This window comes from Phaethon lepturus, unplaced genomic scaffold (assembly GCF_000687285.1).
Source record: "Phaethon lepturus isolate BGI_N335 unplaced genomic scaffold, ASM68728v1 scaffold2145, whole genome shotgun sequence".
Taxonomy (NCBI): domain Eukaryota; kingdom Metazoa; phylum Chordata; class Aves; order Phaethontiformes; family Phaethontidae; genus Phaethon; species Phaethon lepturus.
Genome location: NW_010539657.1, coordinates 65,817 through 81,448, shown reverse-complemented (window position 1 = coordinate 81,448; position 15,632 = coordinate 65,817). Strand labels below are relative to the sequence as shown.

At 41.1% G+C, this 15,632-nt stretch overlaps 1 protein-coding gene across 1 annotated transcript in view; it reads left to right on the top strand.

Annotated features, from left to right (window-relative positions):
• Positions 1–253: 253 nt before the first annotated feature.
• Positions 254–15,632, top strand: part of MACROD2 (MACRO domain containing 2) — a gene marked incomplete at its 5' end in the record, with an annotated part of 80,333 nt that continues 64,954 nt past the window's right edge. Inside the window, 2 exons of the mRNA XM_010287163.1 lie at positions 254–335; positions 14,874–14,915. Of these exons, the coding sequence (XP_010285465.1) occupies positions 254–335; positions 14,874–14,915 (124 nt within the window). The remainder of the gene's footprint in view (positions 336–14,873; positions 14,916–15,632) is intronic.

Genomic DNA, 15,632 nt, shown 5'->3' with positions numbered 1-15,632 from the left:
TATTGTGCTCAAGAGTGGTTCGCGTAAACAGGAGGCAGTTAACAAAGGATACAGTTGTGAGCTACAATTGCAAATGTTATTTTATAAATTACAACACAGATGCACAATAAAGTCAAAACATGCGTCCCCGTGATGTTTTCTTGCTTGCCTGGAGCATAAATGCATGTTGGCTTAAAAGTTTCTTTTTATTAACTATTATTGCCAATGTTTATGATTGTGATCATTTCACTGTGAGTAATTTTGTTTCTTACAGGTGGATCGTATCATCTTCTGCGTCTTTTTGGAGGTTGACTACAAAATTTTCAAGAAGAAAATGGGCGAGTTTTTCCCTCTGGGTAGGTATAGTAATCGAGTGCTAGCTGACTTTAAAAAATGATGCAGCGAAAGGATAACAGTTGGTGTCCTTTCTTCTTTCCCTGCCTAAGCCAAATATGAAATGTGAACTTTCTTTAAAAATCGGCTGCACATAGAGGCTCTGATCCTGGACAGATGCAGACATTTGAAATTTGTGAACCAGTAAAACTAGTTGCAGTACTGCTTTTGCAAAATCAAGGCCTGCTTTTGTATGCTCAGTGCAGCCAGTTTCTTCATTCTCTGCTGTATCCGTATGTTCTCCTGAAACCTGGTGCGTGGTGCTGGCTCTCTTGACTCTGAGAAGAAAATTATTTGCGCTAATGTATATCGCTCCTAGTGTATATTGCTTTTCCATGCACTATGTACATGCTTTGCTCTTTCATTAACCATGCTGGTAGGTTTTCTCTGGGTCTGAAAAGATACCGCAGGGGTTAGAGCCCAACTGCGTCTGAATGAGAACTTTAAACTTGAGCTGTCCCTGTGCAAGAATGAATGGGAGAAAGATGGCTCTCTCTGGAGCACTTGGGAAATGTTAGCCATTCATCTTACGTTTCACAGAGGAGGTTACTTTCTAGAATTTAAGAAAATCTGGTGGATAGTAAATTTGCTAATCCCCCTCCCACCCCTATGCCTGTGATTTATTTTTATCATATGTTCTGGTTTTTTTGTCAACCCTAACCTTCTTCCATTTTATTTTGTTTTCTGTGTCATCAGTCCTACTATATGTGACAAGATCCAGGTTTTACTATTTTGTTTTATCACCCATTTCAGAAGTGGCAGTCACTTAAATATGCCCCACGCTGTCTGTCTGTCTGGTCGAAAGGGCCTTTGAGTAATAGGAAGCAGAGCTTTGCTGTGTTGTGAATCTCCATTAATTCTATAGGACTGTGTTGTCACAGGGTAGCCACAGTGTTTTTTTCCTTTCACTTTGGCTGGTAGTATGGAAATTGTGATGTTTCTGTCTCATCTCACCAGAACAAAGCTTTTTGTAGATGACTTTGTAATCTCCAGTTTGCCATGATTGGCAGCTGAAACTTAAAGACCTATTGAATAATTCAGGTAGCATAGGATGGTGTCTAACCACTTAATAATATTTTTGTCTGGGCCACATTGAGCATGCATTTCAAAGACTGCATCCATGTCTAATCCATTCATTGTAAGATTTTTTTTTTTTTTTTTGTCAGTGTACCTCAACACATAGGATAAAATGGCAGTATCATAGAGTTATAGAATAGTTTGGGTTGGAAGGGACCTTCAAAGGTCATCTATTCCACCCCCCCTGCAGTGAGCAGGGACATCTTAACTAGATCAGGTTGCTCAGAGCCCCGTCCAACCTGACCTGGAATGTTTCCAGGGATGGGGCATCTACCACCTCTCTGGGCAAGTGTTTCACCACCCTCATGGTAAAAATATTTCTTCCTTATATCTAACCTGAATCTATCCTCTTTTAGTTTAAAACCGTTATCTACCCCTTGTCCTATCGCTACAGGCCCTGCTACAAAGTCTGTCCCCATCTTTCTTATAAGCCCCCTTTAAGTACTGGAAGGCTGCAATAAGGTGTCCCCAGAGCCTTCTCTTCTCCAGGCTGAACAACCCCAACTCTCTCAGCCTTTCTTCACAGGAGAGGTGTTCCATCCCTCTGATCAACTTTGTGGCCCTCCTCTGTACCCAGCCTACTGTTGCTGGCTCTGTCCCTGCCCTTCAGATTGAGCGAGAGTAGACTACAGTGTCAATTTGTCAACAAATTAGAGTATTACTACTCACCTTCATTGTTAAGTTCTTTGAAATCACGGTTAAAGCCTGGTATTGTTGTTGTAAATGTAAAACCCACTTGGGTTTGAAAGCCTGAGAGACAAGAAGATGCCTCAGAGCTGAAGCATGGCAGTCCCAAAGGGGAAAAGAGGGGTAACTCCAGTCTACAGAGAACCTGTGTGGTTGGGTGTCATGTTATATAAAGATTTATAATTGCATTACGCCACGTTATACAGATGATCAGTTGTAGTATAGTTTTAAAAGTATGTCTATTCTCATGCATGGAAAGTTTTTACAATTGTTTTCTTGAACTAAAGCTGGCAATTTGATATGTGACCACAGGGAGGTGGTCATGGTGGGGACCCTGTAAGGTGCAGCAAACCCAGTGGTTTGCTGGTGACTATGCAAAAGGATGACCTAATGCTTACGCAGATAGCTGTCCAGAGAAGGATGTTTTAGTTCTCAGCAGCCATAATTTGGTATAGATTGCTAAAAGATCTTAGGATCCATTTTCATAGGCTCCCCACTGCAATTTTCTCATAACTAATGATTCTGAATACCAATTTCGATATCCTTTAATGATACTGGTTTCCAGAAGGAACTGAGTACTTATTGGCTGGTGAGCTGGAGCTTTAAAAGGAACCAGTTTAGCATCTAAAACTTTATCCCCGACTAAGTGAAGGATTTCCAGGGGTTAGGTCAGTAGTCAGTGATTCAGGATATCTGATTTTAATGTCTTCTATCACCATGGATGTTTGGTATGCCCTTATAAGAGTAAGTTAAATCCTCAACTTGTGAGGAGACAGGCAGAGGCAGGAAAGACACATGCTACCCAAATGACTCTCCATTAGTATCCCTGGAGAAATGACTGGTATCTGGGTTTCTCTCCTGGAGAGAGATGAACGAATATATGAATAATATACAGTCTCAGGCTTTCTTTGCCATCTTGAATTGGTACTTTTCTGCAGGGTGCCACCACTTCAACAGATGTCAACTGAAGTCAGCCCCATCCTGAATTGCCTATAGCCTACTGGTGAGAACATCAGCTGAAGGTCTGGATGGCAATTGCCACATGACCATCATGTCTGCTGTTTGTTCCTTTTTTCTGATCTCTTGTAAATTGCCATCTGCATTTAACGTAGTAGACTTTGACGAGTTATCATCAGACTCTCCTACTGTATGGATGTTCCATCTCTCGGTAGAACTGGTTTCTTGCGCAGAGGACTTAGTCAACAGGGCTCTGTGTCAAGGAATTAGCGACTGTCTCTACCTTTGGCAATAAATTCCTGATATTTAGACTGTGGAAGGAATTGCCAAAACTCTGGAGGTTTGGTTTTGTTTTGGTTTTAAGTGAATCTATTAATGTAGTGAAATGAAAGTCTTTAAGGACAGACTTGCCCTAAATTTAAACTGATAGGACACTAAGTGAACACTCGCAGGAGAGAACAACACTGAGATATTAATTTAAGCTTGGAGAAAAAGCATCGAGACGTTTTTAAAGTGTGTCTTGCACTCAGAAACATGATGAAATATATCTACTTTAATAGATGTGGACAAAAATGCTTAGAAAGAATAATATATTCATGAAGTTATATACATAAATAGTTATTACTTTAAACCCAGTGCATTAATAAATCCAAAAAGACATCCAAGTGCTTGAGCTAGTCAAGTGATAATGAAATGAAGCTGGAGTTACACCTCAGTGCATTAGAGTAAGTGGAATATAGATATAGGGAAATTGTTCCATTAGTTGAACATATCATTAGTCCTATTTTGCAAGTGGAATGCCAAAGAAATTAGTCGAGTAATAGTAGTGATATTAAGACAACTGCCAAGAACCTTGTCATTTGCAAACTTTAAATATATAGGGGTAAGAGGCAGACTTCTAAGTAATTTCATATCTTAGGAGCATAGCAAAGCTGTTCAGTAACGGACCAGTTGTCATGGTCTCAGCATTTCTGATTTAATCTCCATAATCAGTAGCCTGTACAGAAATGGAGCCAAAGCCAGTGTGCTCCAAGGGTGAGCGCCACTTAATCTTTAACTCAGACTTAGGAAGTCATCCTAGTGGTTGTCCAGAAAAGCCTTGGTTTAGAAGGTAAAGAGTCCTGGCTCACGCAGAACTTCCTGTTGAACCTCTGGGATTTTGCTATGAAGTTTTTGTATGTCCTGGTAGAAAAAGAGCAAGGTTAGAAGACTTTCTGTAGAACAACCAACCTTCTGTGCTTAAGATGGATCACTGTTTTAATATATTAGGTGCAACAAACAGTGCTGTTTGGGTGTTGTTTTGTTTTGTTTTTTTTTTACCAGTTGAGTCCTATCTCCTCGTGGAATGAGATAGCCCAGCCATTCTCCTTTCAGCTGTGTTGGGAAAGTCTCTCTGTTTAATCTGAGGGAATGTCTTGCTACATATCTTTCAGGCAAATAAAACATCCTTGCCTGCAGTTCTGGCTCAGATGTGTAGTTCTTACATTGCTGGATTCATTGCTACTAGTATTATGAGTGAGCTTTCCAGGAAAGGAGCTAATACTCATAGCATTTTTTCTGTTGGAATTCATTGTTTCTTCTAACAGAATTCTACATGGAGCCTAGATACTAGGCATTACTTTTATTGCTAAATATATATATATTTATAAGACTGACCAGGAAATGCTATAAAAACAATCCCTATTGAAATGCTAGATTTACGAACATTTGCCTCACAGTGATGCGTACTTCTAGGATGCTATTCGTAGGAGTAAAATTAAGTGTATTTGTAAACAGTTGCCATCTGGAGGCAAAGACACCTTTTTTCCTCCTGTGTACTGTGTATACCTAGCTACTTAGTATGTCAGATAGACAATCTTGTAAGGACCTTTGGCAAATGCTTATTTTTCATGGTGGCTGTTGTATATTATGAAAGGTTTATCTTAAATTGTAATGCTTAAAGTAATTCTAAATCTACCACCTGTTATCAGTGAATTGGAGAGGGGAACAATTTTTTCTGAAAATTTTCTTTAGACAAAAATAATGTTGTAAAGGGTACATACTGTGAAGTTGCAGCATTCAAGGTTATGTTGCATTCTTACTATTTTAAACAGAGTAACAAAATTACTTCACTAAAACATCACTAAAATTGTTAGAGAGAAGACAGGTTTGCACTTTTATTAGACCAATTGATAGATGGAAGATGCAAGCTTTTAGACTCCGTGTCCATTCAGAGCTAATGAAAGGATACTGAGCCCAAGAGCTTGTTCTTTTTTTTTTTTTTTTTTGAGCTGCATCAGTTGGTGTTAGTAAAAAGAGAGAGAAACTGCTTCATCCTGAAAAAACTTTCTCTCCCCTCTATTTCAGACTATGACTTTTAGTACATTTTTTGCTTTTATCCTGGTTGATGAAAACACTGTCCCCCCTACCCAAAGCATATGGGTAAGAGCTACTTTCTTATATTAATCCTCCTGTTACTTCAGGAGGTTGCACAGCATCCTAGTTGTGCATAAATGTGCAAATATATTACAATTACAGAGGAAATTCATTGTTAAGAGATCTACCAGGCTTGGAATCAAATTGGAAACTGTCTAAATGGCTGAATGAAGGGCTTTGTATTAAAAAGGCAGATCCCTGCACTAATACGTGAGTGAACTCTTAAGCAGATAGTCTAATTTCTGTACCGGTATTGAGAAGCATCGCCCTCTCCACTTAATATGGCAGACTTCACCAGGGCTGAAGCAGTCCTCAGTGTGAGCAAAGGAATCATAAGTTAGCCCTTAGTAAGTAATCCTGTATCAAATGGGTAATTCATTTGATAAATTTAGCCTCTCTATTTGCATTTACAGTGTTCATGAGCCGATTCGTTTCCTTAATTCATCACCTGAATGTATTCCACAAAATATTTTTCATGGGCTTTATTTTTACTGTGTGGATAGGTGCCAAGCGGTTTACTGGAAGTACCCGATATCCTTTATCTGAGATTTCACCTGGGTAGTGATTTGCTTCATAAGTCACGAGGCTCTGGTTTTTCTAGACCAGTTCAGGCAGGCGTGCAAAGGCCACCGGGGCTTGGAGCCTCCAGAAATGGTTGTTAGGGAGTAAGATGTGGGGGGGTTTGAAATCCCTTTGGCCTTTTCCCCCTGATCAGTGAGGGCCGTTCTGAAGGCTTTGGTGCCTGTCTCTGTGCAGAGTTTTCAGGTTGTCATGTTCACAGCTGATAACTGCCTGTGTTTTCACAGGTTTAAACTAGAGGCAGGCAGACTGTCATCTCCCTTTCTTCACTGCTTTCCCTCACAAAGCCTTCAAGGCACTGTGGATGGGCTGGGTCCCTGACAATGACATGGAGCCTAAATTCGTGTCCAGACATCTCCTGTGGGTACGCAAGCACATCTGGGGCTGAGCAGAAGCTGGGATAGAGCCACAGTGACCAGCCACAGCGACAGCAGATCGGGACGTGGTGTCACAACCTTTGGTGTGTGCCCTGGTTAGGGGCAGGATCGCCTGCAACCCGGGCCTGTTTGCTGGAAGGAGCGAAACGAGCTCTGATGGAGCTGCAATCCCAGCTGTTGTACTGGGATGCTCAGGGGACTCTCTGGTTTCGCTGGCTTGTGAAGCTTTTGACTTGTCGCTTGGAGATCCTGCTTGGTGAATGTGCAATGAGATGGTTCATGACCATGCATCCCTTTCCTTTCCAGGGCTATGTATCGAGCTGTTGAGAGCATACCAGGGTACCACTCGGTATTTAAGTGTTCACAGCTATCTGGCCCCTCTGGACTCCATTTCAGCATTTAACGTTCCCCCCAGATTGGAAATCTAGAGAGGGGAGCCTTGTGTTCAGGCAGAGATGAGTGAGGATTTTTCAGCGGGTGGAAGGCAGCAGTAGTTTTGGAGAAACTGTGGCACACTGACAATTCCACATGGGTGCAAAATGCTCTCTGCACCCCTTTGAGCTGCCTTCATATTGGAGGATGTCACCCTCACATGGCTTCTGTAAGACCCCTCACTGAAGAACTTAATTCAAAACAGCTGGGGAGAAGTACAGCCCCAGTGTTGCCCATGATGGTTCCTTGTCCCTCAGCAGCGGAGGCTTCAAAGGAAGCACTACCCACATGGGGAAGCTGGAGGAACCTGTGCACCAGAATGGGATGCTGGCTTTGCTCTAGTTTTTTCTCACAGCACTTACAGATACTGATAAAATACAGTCCAGCGTAAACAGGATGATGTAAAAATTGTTCCCAATCCAAAAGTTTAAGCATTAACATAGCCATAATGCTTAAAATGTCAGTCCATTTCAAAATGTGTCTGAAACAACTTGCCTCATAAAATCTCAAGCTAACTAAAAGCTAAAGGTGTTCGTAAAACCATGAGACAAAATTTTCTATGGCTTTTTCCCTTCATTTGCCACAGCAATGACTGTGCCAGTCCTACCACTCATCGGGGTTGTCTGTCTTAGCCCCTTTTGCCGGTGTGTCAGCGTAGTGCAGGAGGACGAACAAGAAGCAGCTCAGGAGTGGTGCTTGGGAGGGAGAGTATGTAATTGGTGGCTCAGGTACTATTTTCAGCATCCTAAGAGATATGCAGACCAAGGGAGGGTTTCTAGCACCTTCTAACATGGCAGTGGGATTCCAGTGCCTAATAAAAAATTAATAGGCAGTTTCCCGTTTCACTTTGAATCGTACTAAAATTTCCTGGTACGATCCCTTCTGAATTATTTCCTGGATGACTGTTGACAGAGCATTGCTCTAGACTTTGGCTGTGCGTTGCAAGTACTGGTCACCTCAAAATTTGGGCTTGGATCCTCTGGTTGTATATGGTTTGACAGAGTTTTGTGATATTGTCTGCTATATGATCTGGAAAATCGTTTGCCGTCTCATTTCGGATAGCAGCAGTGGCACTGCTTGGAGCAGGGTATGGACATACAGCGGGACCATAACCTATTGAAGTGCTGTTGTCAGGATCTTTTGCTTTGCTATGTGGTGCCTCCTCTTCTTTGCTCCAGTAGCATCTTGTAGGCGTTTTCCTTGTCTCCTATTGTGAGACTGACGATGGAGCCTGCAGTCAGTCCAGAAGGCAGGGGAAATGGCTGTTTCTATGTCCGCTCACTCCAAATCCCCGAGCTCTCCAGTTTCTGAGAGACACCTCGATAAAGGGCTGCACTGAAACAGCAAAGTGGCAGGCGATGAGGGTGCCCTTGAAGGTGTGAGCGTCATGCAAATGCAAGGAGCAGACTGCTGCATGCGTTAACAGCGTGGGAGAGCGCAGGGAAGATGATAAATGCGGTAATTAGGTGAATATGGAGCAATTATTTAGCATCTCTTGTAACACAAAAAGTGCAAGGTGTCCCAGGAAATGATGAATCAGGATAAAAACAAGCAAAAGGAAGTAGTTTTTCACCAAACACATAGGGTATAAAAATACTTGTTATGAGGAGCTGTGGAGCCTGTAGGTCTTAAATATAGTTAAAAAGAGGATTAGCTCAACCAACAGAGGACTGGTCCAATAGTGGCTGTTAATCACTACAGTCTATATGTAACCTTAGGCTCAGGGAGAAGCTGGTAAGGGGAGGGAAACGTATGGCTGTTCTGTTCTGCACTCAGTCCTTCACACATGGATGCCTGGCACCAGAAGGTGAACAAGCAGAAGCTTTTTCTGTACAATACCTTGTGTGATTACATCTTTAATCGGGGACCTTTTCTTCCTGCCATGTTGCATATTGTGGCATCCCATGTAAAACGTTTCAAATGCATTTTATGTCAATATGCTCAAAAACATCCTGTCCTCTCTGGTCACTGACACTGAGTCACTTCATGTGCTCGGGTGCTTCTAATTGCAAAAGATGCAGTTAAATTTGTGTTTGTCTCATTTGATTGCCTCTTGTCTTAGGTTACTGATAAGATTTTGTTAGAAACTGGTATTTAGAAATGTGTTGCCACATGCAAAGCATACTATTTTGCATGTGACTACTACCTTAGCATACATGTGGGTAAGAAATCCACTTTAGCACTTGCATAAATGAAACTCAGTTGTTTTCAATATTTTAGGGCAGGGAGGAAATAAGGAAGTTTTGCAATAGGTTCATTTTTAAAAACTGATGTATATTTTCCCAAGGAGTGCCTCATTCCATTTCTATAAGGTAGAAGCATCTGGGAAATAGAAATCCAAATCTGATCCTGGCTGTAAGCACCATTTCCTGCACTGGAACAATGTTGTCCAGTTCACTCGCCATGGGAGCGGCAGCTACCACGTAGCCTTTATATGCAGCTGAGGCTTGTATGGGTATATGTATTTTATAGCAGATCAAGTGATAGGGTACATAAAAGAAGCCATCTATGTGGTGACAAAAAAAACAGTGTCGAACTTCTTAGGAGGTTGGTACCAAGGATTTCTGTTTGATAATGCTTCAAAAGCTGCAAACACATTTTATATTCGGTGAGACTCCAGTGTTGTGGGACTGGTGTAACTAAGCAACACGGGAAGAAAGACTGCACTGGTGCTGCAGTAAGGCCAGGATGTACAGAGTGTATCAGTGGAAGTTTCTTTATAATCACACTAAAAAATTTGATTAAACTTGCTTAGTGTCAGGTGGAGGTTTATAGCTCCTATTGCTCTGTTTGCAGGATTGCATGATTGAAGGATACAAATGTTTAGAACCAAAAGTCATCCTATTTCTCCTTCCAAAGCAGAAGAATGTGCTTTTTTTGTTAAGGATCTTTTTGTTTTACCGTTATCTTTTTTTCTTCTTCCTCTTATGAGCACTGAGGGTGAGGGAAAGCTGTATGGAAAATAGAATTTTTTACAAGTAGATGTGAAAAGAGTCAGACCTGGGTTTAGTTGATCTTATCTGGCAGAGATTTCCGAATCTGCTTTTCCTCAAAGAAAACATTCCCTTATCCTGTGTTATTGGTCAGTCTGTTGTATTCTCCCAGTAGAGAACTGAGTTGAAGGGATCAAAAAAAACCAAAAGAGCTTGTGAGCTCCTAGGTTATTGCAAGCCTCATATGTATGTTTGGGCTTCATCAAACTCTAGGGTCTTCTCATGTGGTTTACTATCCTACAAAAATACCAACTCTTTCAGGCTGAGGTGAATATAGAGCCTGTGCACTATTGGGAAGCTCTTGTTGGGTAGTGGCAGTGGTTGTAAGCAATCAAAACGAAGTGATTTTTCAATTACTAAGGATTGAAAATAGACATGAGATACATGATTATAAAGCTCCCTAAGGATATGATGATCCTATGATGATATGACAATCTACGTGATGATCATATAGACAGGTGGGTGAAGCTTTGGGACAAAGTTTTGGAAAGTTAAGTGGGGTAGAGACAAACATGGAGAGTGAGAACCTACTTGGTCTTTTCAGCTGCTGGAAACCTGATATTATTACAGTGTAGACACTTTGCATCACACGGGTACTCTGGCCCATACTGCTGCCCACTCCAAGATTGGACACGAGAAGCTTTTCGTTTGAGCAAGCAGAGTCTGCCTCAAAATGGGATCCATTTTCCTTAATGTTGCGAGACTTGTGCCCCACATCCTCTGTTATTCCAGTGGAAACTGTACGGGCGGATCATGGAATACCTGCTAGGCAAATGTTTGACAGCAGGAACTTTTTCAGCTGGGCTCCTGTTTTTATATAGCAAATAAGCTCAACAGGATGGCTGCAGCTGTCAGCACTGAAAGGTTTTTTTTTGGTTTGGGCTTTTTTTGAGGCATCAGCAGTGTGATCACCAACTTGTCACTTCAACCTCCTGTACAGCTCTGCCCATCTCACTGCTCTGTTTGCCAGTGCTTGTGCATACAGGCTGCAGAGGGGAGTTCGGTCGGGTCCCGCAGTGCCCTCCCAGCCCCTCCCCTGGTTATGTTCAGTACACGGAGCTGCGCTTGCAAAGAGGAGCAGACTGAGACACGTGGGTTGGCTGGAAATAAGGAAACGTCTAGAAATCAGTAAATAACCGAAAGTGCTGAGAAAAGGACCAAATCCTGAAGGATGAGACGAGGCAGCTGAGGAAAGGCTAGAGGAAGGCAGGGAGGAGCTAGCAGCATGTCGTGCTGCTGGGGGAGTGCCGGCAGCCCGGGATGCAGGCCCTGAATGCAGATGAAACAGCAGCCTCCTGCAGCGCGGAGCTGGCTCCCGCCTAAGAGCTGTACAATGCATGCACAGTTAAAAATAAAAGGTGTTTGTACAACGGTGACTCTCCACGTGCTAACATGAAGAAGAATGCAAATAGAAGCGTGAGCAACAAGGAGGCGGTGGTTTAATGGCTTAGGGGATTAGCAGCGGTATTTAGAGCCTTTCACCTCTCGGTTCCTAACATAAATCTTAACACAGATGGATGATTTTAGCCATCTGGCTTGTGTTTGCTTGTATGCAACAACTAGTGAGACAGAGAAAGAACCTGACCAGCAAGGCAAAAGAAAAGAAAAACGTATATGACAGAAGAAGGCCTCCCCTTCCCCAGTGTCAGTAAGAGCAGGTATGGTGCAATTACTCTGTTTCACATAGCTCGGCAGGTAACAAGGGAGAGGGGAATGAGAGAGTAACAGGCATCTCTTGGTACATGACTCTACCAGGGAGCCTGTGACTTATACAAATGTGTATGCTCTGAGCAACTTGCTCCCAAATGCAAAGCCCTGTGATCTTTAGAGATATAGTTACCCCAGACAGCATGAGAGTTAGAGGGCGAGTTTCAATTGTAGGTTGACTCTCAACTGTAAATTATTTTATACTTGACTGGAAACTGTTCTCCCATACATCACCCATCTAATACCTTAATTTTATATACTATAACCCAATTTATAAGCTGGAAAATTTTGCGCTCTCAACCATATGACACATTTTGGATTAGATGGCTTCCTTGCATCCTAAGCCTTCTAAATACTGATGCGAGGTTTCTTAGGGGTGGGCTGATCCTTGCAGGGAGTCGCTGTCAGTTTTCCCCTCGCTCCAGGCTGCAAGGTCTGTCATTCCCTTCCCAGCAAGGTCATCTTGGTGGAGCTTCCCAAAATCTAAGGCTTTCACATGGCTTCCCCATTAAAGGTCGCTGTTCTGCTTCTCCAGCCAAGAGAGTAACTAAGAGTGGGTACATGCGTGCACACACTATAGCACGCTTTCCTAGCCAATTATTTTTCAACAGCTCTTGAGTAAGGCTGAGGGTTGCTGAGGACCTCACCTCTGGTCTTTCAAATGGGAGAGTTTGGGCAAGAAATATTGATGGTATGTCTTTAAGGAAATGTTTACTGCTGTCAAAGATTCACTCTTTGGTTCTTCTGTGGTTTTACTCAATTTTCTTTGGGATTGACTGTCTGTGTTGCATATTTCAAACCAAAGCAGACTTCTGGAAGGCTTCCTCTGGATAAGGTAAAAAAATGTATAGGGAACATTAAAAAAAAAAAACCCAAACACAAAACCCCCAAAAAACTAGGTATTGGAAATCCTAATTTATAGCAATCTTGGCACTGATTCTGCTTTATAGTACGCACATAGAGCTTCAATAAAAAAAATTTTTTACTTTTATTTCAGAACCAGTAACCAAGAAACCACCTGTAGTATCATTCTTTTGGGGGGAAAGGGAGTGAATTTTAGATACAGATTTCTAAAGCACTGGTTTTTATCTCAAATAATCGGTTTTGGCATAGAGCTCTGTCTACTAACCATGGTGTTCATGACTTCAGCCAGCCACACCAAGGTCAGTGAAAGAGACCACTTTATATTTGACAAGGAAGCACGTCCACCAGGGGCATGAATAGTGTGAGAGTAAATTACAGACACATGAAGTGACTGGGGAGCGCTGTGTGCCAAAGTGAAACTGGGATGCAGATCTAGATTGGGGTAGACTTTTCAGAGGCACCACAATGACCTAGAGATCATGTCACCAAGCAGCTGGGAGACCAACTGTCATTTTCAGAAATGATGTAAGGACTTTACTGCCTTTCAGCGAGACTTAGGTTCCTTTTCCCAGAAAAAACAGCCTTTAATTCACAATTAGTTCACAAAAGCAGTCTTTGCCTCTTCATAATTATACTGGATAATGACTTCACTACTTTTTAATAACATCAGATTTCTTGTCTGTGTCCATTATCACCAGCTTAGAAGCTATTCTGTTGCTTTGGGAATTCTGTATTCCAAGTCACTTACAGAACTATAATTAAGAAATTCTGCAGAAGACCAGGTGATATATGTATGTTAAGATATTATATTCTGCTGATGTAGTGTCAAGTCTTAGATTAATTTGAAATTTTATCATGCTGGTTTCGTTATAAACGCTTCCATGAAAAGAACATGTTATTGGAAACTGAATAATTCATAATGTCTATGTTAACCAAATATTTTCTGAGTGGTTTGTTGAAAAACGTCAGGACTCCAGTTGAAAATTCTGGCTCTGTTGAAGTCAATGGCAGAATTCCCATTGGTTTTAACAAGATTTTTCATTTTCTTATCTCAAAAATTACTTGTCCAAGCTCCTTAAACTTTCTGTGTACAAATTTATATTTGTACAGTAGGGGTCCGTGTGCCTTTTTGATTTCCAAAACAATTGTTTGGAGAATAAGGAGAAAGGAAGTAAAATGTGCAGTGACTTTTTTCACTCCTGATCGTTTGGGCTGGACTAAAGCGTACTCAGGAGAAAGGTCACTTGCTGTTGTTTAGTGGCTTCTGAAAGCCCTGCCCTCCAGATCATGTCCAAATGAGATGGAAGGGAGAGAAGGATGGATACAGATCCATCTACTATAGAGTCACAAGCATCCGTGGAAATTCTCACACTTGTGATTTTAATGCTTATAGAAAACATAATTCACAGTGGAGGCCTCTTATTATTAATCAATTGTTCTGTTCTTACGCTACCAAAATAAAGTTTTAGGGTCCAAATCTTGACGAAAGCAGAGCTTAGTCCTCATAGTAAGTGTCACAGCATTTGGATCTCAGCGGACTTTGCAGTGTAAAGATCTGACCCTGTAAATTAGGACCTAAATACTACTGTTAGTTTTCATTACCATTGATCATAATATTGCAAACTGGCTTCAAATGGTGATCCTAATATGCACATATGCAAGTTTGAAAGATGTTAAGCTTTAGAAAGAAATTGTAGGCTTGCTACAGAATTTGCATGTGCCCAAATCCGTTTAAAAGGGTATAAACGGAGTCTATATGAAATAGGAACATAGTTGACATAAACTTCTGTGGTCAGTGCTGCATTAGATGAGCAAGGCTCTGGGACATTGAATTACCTAGATGTTAACTAAGACTAATAATGGGGTTTTTTCCTCATCAAAACAACTTGCGGCAAGAAATTCCTTTGTTACCAAAATGTAACTTTTTGAAAAAGGAATCTGCTTTCTTCATCTTAATGATTACAAGTGTTCAATTCTTGGCTAGTGCAAGTTTGGTCTTAAACCAAGTCCTGTCTGGCAAATTTATAGTAACTTCTTTATGTGGCATGGTTTCTGGATAACTCGTTCTCTTCTTAACATAGCCAGCTGTTTCCAGGAGACAAAGCAAACTGAAACTTAACAAGTAAACCAAAAACTCTGCTAGAAAAGAGAATGCAATTTCATTTTATACAAGTAATAATTTGCAGAGTTCTGTAAATTATGCAGATCTTTATTCCCTGAATTTCCTGTATCTGGTACTAAATAGTCTAGTATCAAAACCTTTTTTTCCCCCATCCACCTCCAGATATCACTGCAAAATGTTAAATGAGAGGAGGCAAACTAAGATATGGGCAATTTGAAACATGGAATATTTAATTTTAGATGTTTTCTAGTATTCTTATAAATTTTGTTCCTTTTTTTTTTTTTTTGACAGATGATGCTAATGAAGAAGGGACTGAGCTGAGTGAAGAGACAGGTGAGTAAACAGTATTTTATGCTAAAATATATCACTTCTCTGAAGCATCAGCCAAACTGAAAGAATTATTGAAACTAATTGCCTTGGTTGTGATAAGCAGTGCCAATCATTTATTGGCAAAATTACGAGAGTCATCTCTGGGTTTTAACATAACATAGGATAAACCGTCCCTGATAATAAATAGTACATGGTAAGAATGGCTGAGACTGCCTTTTTAATGTCATCACCTGTTATGAGCCTCTGGGAGATACCCTGTTGATTTTTATTAATAACTACTTTGAACACGAATGGGAAATAATTAAAATTCTGGAGTCCCTTTGTCTGTAAAAAGGTATGGATACAGAAATTCTGGAGTAATTTGCAATTCTGATCAGTGGCCATGATTTGTTTGCAACGAAAACAGTAGTGAAACTCGCCCACAAACTCTTATATACATTGAACTTGATTGGACGTTGTTTTGAGGGGAATTTTTTCCTGGTCCTCCTAGTTTGCTGTTTAAAATAGGAGTCGATGTTTAGGGTGTGTGGATGTGGATAGACTTGGAATGGAAATGGTGAATAGGTATAAAGGAAATAAAGCCTGAGGAACAAGAAAAGGGGAGGACAGAGGATTAGGTATCTCCCATGAGGACAAAAGCTTCCCGTCAGAAGACTTCTGCTAGTTTTTTGTAGAGAGCTTCATCCACTTAATCTTCTTGATCAGGCTTTCTGTAATAGG